The sequence below is a fragment of the Perna viridis genome, chromosome 1 (genome assembly GCF_037379345.1).
Source record: "Perna viridis isolate PV_CMFRI_1.1 ecotype Kerala chromosome 1, ASM3737934v1, whole genome shotgun sequence".
Lineage (NCBI taxonomy): Eukaryota > Metazoa > Mollusca > Bivalvia > Mytilida > Mytilidae > Perna > Perna viridis.
In genome coordinates, this window is record NC_142445.1 from 61,875,955 (window position 1) to 61,882,304 (window position 6,350).

Below are 6,350 nucleotides of genomic sequence, written 5' to 3' on the forward strand. Positions count from 1 at the left end.
TATATAAAAAGTGAAAAAATGGGACAAATAAAGGAGAGTGGTTGCATTCATTTGTGTTCAAAGTGCTTGTGTTTAAATTAAAAACGATGTTACCGATCTTAGAAAATCGTATGGAATATACCATTTATATAAACAATAAACTAAAAATTTAATGGGCAAGCATGATCAAAGTTTGCAAAAAAAACATGTACAGCAAGGCTGTATAATTAAGTGGCAAAAGCAAAATATCAGCAGGGACTTTTTAGGCTGCTGAAAGACCTCATAATCTCCCACAACTACTGTAGATTCCAATGCTATAGAAAAGATAACAGATACATGTGTGATGAGACGCAGTAAAAGCACCATCGTATAACCTTAACAAAAAATAACAAATAGTTACTGAGATCACCAAAAGGTCTTCAATAAGTGTAAACACGCCCTTCAGTAAGCTCTGAAAGGCCCCGACAACAAAAGAAATACAATTCACCGTAACAGAACAATGACACCTCTTCAACAAAAAATTATTGACATTACAGTAATAAGCTGTTTTGCACGTAGAAAATAAACCTCAAAATCAATTTGCTTACAATTATGCAAATTAACATTTGAAGTTTGTCTGATCGTTCAAAAATACATGTACTTTCCATATTTGAATAATTATTTTACTCTTTTATCCTCATGACATGTAACATTACAATACATATAGTCCAATCTGATTAAAATAAGACTTTCAGCATAACATAAGTGTGATAGAAGATCCTATATTTTTTTTTAATTCCATTATTGCATAGGGCCATTATTTGTTTATTGTCGACCCTTATTTTTTGGAATGAGTCATAAAGATTCAATCTACCAGTTGATGAGTTAAGAAACTATTTTTCTCTCAGAATCGAGTTGAAGCAATATATTTGGTAAGTGTGTGTTTTTCAATATGTGTGTGTGTGCGTGTGTTTTTTTCTGTTTTGTTTTTCGTTTTTTTTTTTTTTTCAAATGCAATGCATTTTTTTTTTACCAAAGATTGCCTCAATGGTAGCTACAAGGACGGTCGAAAAGAAACCAGCCATATGAATAAGATATTTTACTACAATAACGTTTGAACCCACTAAATTGTGGTACTCCATAAAAAAAGAAGAAGAAGAAAAATAACATAAACAAATTACTGAATACATCTATATCAAATCTTTGCTTCCTCGTCGTCTTGCTAGAGCCGCTAAATCTCTGGTGGTCTTCATTGAAGAAGTCCTAGGTCGAAAACTTATCTGTGATTCGTCAAATGTGTCATCACCATCCTCATCTTCATTCAATAAAGTGATACTATTGGCTGTTCTTACTCCGTAATTATCCAGTGAAATGTCGACACTGCTACAGTCTGATTGAAGACTTAGATTCGAACATCGATGTCTTTGATTTCTGTATTTACACCTGTGTAGTGAATTTATTGTATCTTGGATGTCACTAAATTGTCTTTTGAGTAAAATATCGTGTTGGCGTAGCATGATCTGAAATAATTTTCTTTACATGTAAATTGCAGCATTTGTTTGAATTCCAATACTCATGCCAATCAGAACTAACAACCTTTTTTCTTATGTAGCGGAAGTAGTTCAAATTGATGCATTACTAAGCTAATGGATTTCCTGCTACCCTTTTTTACGAAAATAGGTATCAGTTGTCTAAAAGCAGAAACGTTTCAGTGGCAAAAATATTTTCAGATGCATGCATATTTTATCCCATCATTGCTTTCCTCTTTTTGACGCAGACTCCATTAAAATAGCAGTTAAATATCTTCTAAATTGGCCGCATTTAATATTCATTTATTGTAATCTACGAAATGTCTTGTTCAATTTGTAACACGGCGGTTAGAAATGTTGGCACACACATGCAATTAAATTAAAACGGGTTATCTTAGTTTTCTATGGTGTTTCTAGATAAGCAACAATAACTTTTTCAAAACGGATGTCCCATATCTGGAAACACGACACCATTTTACGCCAATGTGAAATAGGGTGTCAAACGCCACGGTGAAAGCGATACTGATATAGTCTAAATATCTAAATAAATGTCTGAACCCTGACAACTACACCGAATTAAACGTCGACTTCATGTAGACGGAAAAATGAAGAAAAAAACTTTCTAAATGTAGATTTTACTTCGTGGCGATAGAAAACGATCAAAAGTGTAATTATAGAAGATTATCAAGCGTAATTAATCTTTCAAAACATAGCATTTTATGATAAGACTGAAGCTGTGTGTTTTTGTCATTTTTTTTTTGTAATTTATTTAAAACATTACCAAGCGTAGTGTGCAAGCAGTATTTGTAGTTATGCCAAGGACCAAAATACATGTACAATATTAAACTCGTACAGCAAAAATGTGAATAGTGTTACAAGACCTCTATTTTGCGCCCCTCCCCTCCCTGGTCACTATTATTTACATTACAAGTTAATTATGCACGAGATTCTTTGTAACCGGGAGGTGCTTAACTTGTTTTAACTGTTCGTCTTAAAAATGCTAATTAAAAATCAACTAATAACAGGTACATTCAGAAGAAAATAGTAAAAAGAAAAGAATAGTAACTTGAAAAAGTGGAAAAACTGGCAGCTTCAACTTAGGAAATCTATACCTAAAATAGTCAAAATTTCAGACCTTGCTGGATTGGGTAGTTACACCACAAATGTACAAGCAAACAAAAGTACGTTTGTTAAGACAGAATAAAAGTTAATCCAATCATATCGGACAGGGGACTTACCAATTCGTTCTTCACCCAAATCATTGCCTGTGCTAAATCGTCCAATCTGTCTCCTAAAGACTCGTTGGCATTGTCCGTTATAAGACTTCTTCTCTTAGGTGACATATCGCCAGCAGTTTCATACCGCTTTGGTAATCGAATATCCCCGGGTAAACTCGATTGTCGCACTGGTATTATTCCGTTATTCATCGCAAATCGTTCATTTTCAACTCATGCTGAAATCCATGGCATTACTATTAATTTTGAATTGTGAGTAGGTTGTTTTTAATATTTCACTACTACATGTATAAACATAAAACGTATGTTTTGCCGTCAAATCCTTACATTGTTTAGAAAAGCTAAAACATATGGTTCGGCCCATGTATTGTTTCGATAGTTTGATTGATTAAATGTTTCGGTCGTCCTTAGTGCACAATACTTTCTCGCTACAGCACAAAACTTAATGTCCCGAAACGAATTCTTATTTATTATTACAAGTCAATATGCACACGTGTAGACAATTATTTCCAATAATTATTTTCACATAACACTTGATTGCTGTTTCTAAACTCCTTGAGACCCATATACAATCGTAATACTGTACTATACAAGCAAATAATGGAAGGATCATTACAAAAAGCCACTTAAATAATATTTTTGGCAAATATTACAAGATAAGAACAGAAAACATGCCAAGGCAAATATCAAGCACAAATACCTTTAATTTCCTACCTCTTTTTTTGCAATTTTACTGTTTTATCCAATTATCACAGTATGTAGGGGAAGTGAAATTAAGAACGTGCACGTTAGTTATCAATGTTGATGAACTTCGTGTTACCTTTGCTTCTGTTAGAACTAATTGATCAGGTAAAACTCTGTTTACGTTTATAATCACTTTCCCTTGTATATTGGCTTCTAATGAGTTAAATTCCCCGAGAGAAATATTTTGGTTGATGAGCTCTACTTCTCAACACAGCACCTCACGTTCTATCTCACCCTCGATTTAACTTGATTAGTGACAGTAAATAAATTTAATTAAGGTTGAACGTTCAATGGTTTTTGAACTAGCACACAATATTATTCATGCCAAAGACTTCCTTATTTATTCAAAGGTTCAGGCATTATAATATATCGACAGTTTGGACCAGAAATCACGTTTTCCTGTCATATTTATGACCCAGGAAAACAAAATCTCAGATCATTTTCACCATAGATAGCTTTATATTTGCGCACAATTAAAGTATATTGTTTGCGTGATATTCAGGATCTTTTGCATGTACATGTATAACGTCTCACATTTTTGTTGCTATGGGTTGATTAGTTCTTTATGTCTGTCTTTATGCAACCGAACCTTTTGCAAACTTTAAAGGATTTCAGCTGATTTGATTTGTATCCACATGTCTTTGGTCTTTGATGAGACCATAGTTAAATATTATGTAAAACATGTATGACTAGAGTCGGTCGTTTCAATCTTGCAAGAAATGTTTTAATTTCCACAAAGTATAAACTGCATGCATTTTCTCTGCAGATCTTAAAGCCGCTTTCTTGTGGTCCCTTCCATTTCTTACATTAGCTATGATATGCAGTTCTGTCGTCCTGGAAGTTGAATTCTTCAGCCCAACCACGTGAACAAATCTGATTTATATATGCAAGGGTCGTTTTGATATTAATTTACTATAAAGGTTTTTTACACTGTTATTTCAGGTCTCTACAGCATTTGAAAAGGGTTCATTCCCATTTATACAACCTTTCTTAAAATTTAGGTAATACAGGTAAAAAATGAAAGTTGGATAAAGGGTTCTTCATTATAGCTTGGATTGGGTGACTATTGAAATATGACTACTCTAAAATAAAGCCTGGATATTTTTCAGGATATTTTTTTTCTTTACATGAAGTAACCATCGAGTGTGATTTTTTTTTCTCAGTTTTTTTTTAAATATTTTTAATACACGAGAGTACTAATTTTGCATGATGATATTAAGCTGTTTTTATTTGTATATTCATTTTATGGTAAAGTTGTATTTTTATTTCATTTGTTCACGAAATTTTTACTGAGGGTCTATTTATACCACTGTTCCATAGAAGGACACTTTGAGCACTTGAATATATTGGCTTGGATGCTTTAATGGCTTAATGCAATAATAAGGAAGTGTTTTGCTACGTGTGATTATCACACAGAATCATTAAAAATAATTAAGTAGCACTCCAGTTAAGAATCATGCAAAATGTGATACATAGTTGGAAAGCCTACATATTTTTTTTTTTTGATATTTTGTTTAAAATGCTTCAGTAAACAGAAATTAACATTTGGTTTTTCATGTAACCCGTGCTCATAGGAGATAAAAATTATATAAAATGCACTGTAGATTTCAAAATTAAGGGAGATAACTCTGTAAATGACACTCAAATACAATAGAATCTATTGGATTTTCAATGTTGATTATCTCCTAAGAACAGGCAGATTTGAATGAATAATTACACATTTCATAATGTATACCCATAAAACAACTTAATTAAACAAATAAAAATATGTAGCCTTTTTTGGGGTGTATCACATTTTTCAGATTTTGCATGATTCTTACAAAGACAGCTACTTTTAAAAATAGACAATAGACAATACTTTATTTTATAAAAGTGACAATTTTTCATATAAAATTTAATTTCAATAAAGATAATTAAAAGTACAATGTATTCGTTGGTGTGTCTCCCAGAAAACGTTCGGCAAGGTTCTATTTATCTGGAATTGACAATAAGTCCACGAGGTCTGGTATTCTACGATTTCTCGAATTAAAAGGAGTAAAACCTACATTTTTACAGCTCTTCTATGGAAATATGGATCGTCTCGTATTTCCGCAAAATTGAGCGTATCAGAAGATTGAAAACAATACTCATTGGCCGTCCGGTGTACGATGTAGAAGATTGTTAGGCAACCGCGACTGGCAACAGAAATGGAGCGAAAGTCCAGAAAATTAGTCGGTTATATACAATAAACTAGTCCCCATGTTGTTCATGAGGTATAATGTCATCCACTGTGTGCTTAGCAAATTAACTTAATCATACAAATTGTGATATTGCAATTATATGTGAGCATAAACTTAAACCAAACTTTCTATTGTATATGGAAAGTATCGATAAAAGGTATCGTAGTATATCAAAAACTGACAAGATATATGAACCATTCTATTATACACATGGAAAAGGTGGTATCTCTTTAATGTATAAATCTACTTTACAATTCCCAGTTAAAGAAATTTTAGATACAAACTCTGATAGAATTGTAGGTATTGAAGTGAAATGCAAAAATTCTAGATCAATTTTTATTTTTGGCGTGTACTTACCTGCAGATAGTTCAGTTGATAATTATAGGCAAGAGCTAAATGCCCTTGATGACCTGTGTTCGTTTTACACTGATTATGGTAAAATTACTGTTGCAGGAGACTTAAACGCTAGTTGCATTGGTAAACACATGAATCTACAAACACAGTAAAATCAAAAGAACTACAAAATTTCGTAAAAAGACATTTTCTGTATCATCCACTTACTGATTCCTTTAAAGCTTTGCGGAAAGGTCCAGACTTTACATTTCCCTTAAAGAACACCATGTTAGACTATATTTTACTTGAAGAGACGCTAGTCAGACAATTAA

At 32.5% G+C, this 6,350-nt stretch overlaps 1 protein-coding gene across 3 annotated transcripts; it reads right to left on the bottom strand.

Annotated features, from left to right (window-relative positions):
• Window positions 1-1,044: 1,044 nt before the first annotated feature.
• On the bottom strand, window positions 1,045-3,864 carry LOC148629732 (uncharacterized). 3 transcript variants are annotated; one of them, XM_088556276.1, is made up of 3 exons: window positions 3,543-3,864; window positions 2,726-2,940; window positions 1,045-1,478 (listed from the first exon to the last, which is right to left on the bottom strand). In XM_088556276.1, the coding sequence occupies exons 2-3, from the start codon at window positions 2,912-2,914 to the stop codon at window positions 1,149-1,151; spliced, it is 519 nt and encodes a 172-aa protein (XP_088412402.1). In that variant the 5' UTR covers window positions 2,915-2,940; window positions 3,543-3,864; the 3' UTR covers window positions 1,045-1,148. The 3 variants fall into 3 exon arrangements, with proteins under 3 accessions (XP_088412402.1, XP_088412394.1, XP_088412399.1); XM_088556268.1 differs by having other exon boundaries at window positions 3,437-3,556; XM_088556273.1 differs by lacking the exon at window positions 3,543-3,864 and adding an exon at window positions 3,423-3,522.
• Window positions 3,865-6,350: the final 2,486 nt, after the last annotated feature.

Excerpts from the sequence above, each read along its gene's own strand:
- LOC148629732 (XM_088556276.1), bottom strand. The coding sequence starts at position 2,914 with ATGAATAACGGAATAATACCAGTGCGACAATCGAGTTTACCCGGGGAT. Across the intron at positions 1,479-2,725 it reads TTTGGGTGAAGAACGAATTG|ATCATGCTACGCCAACACGA; the intron begins GTAAGTCCCCTG and ends AAATTATTTCAG.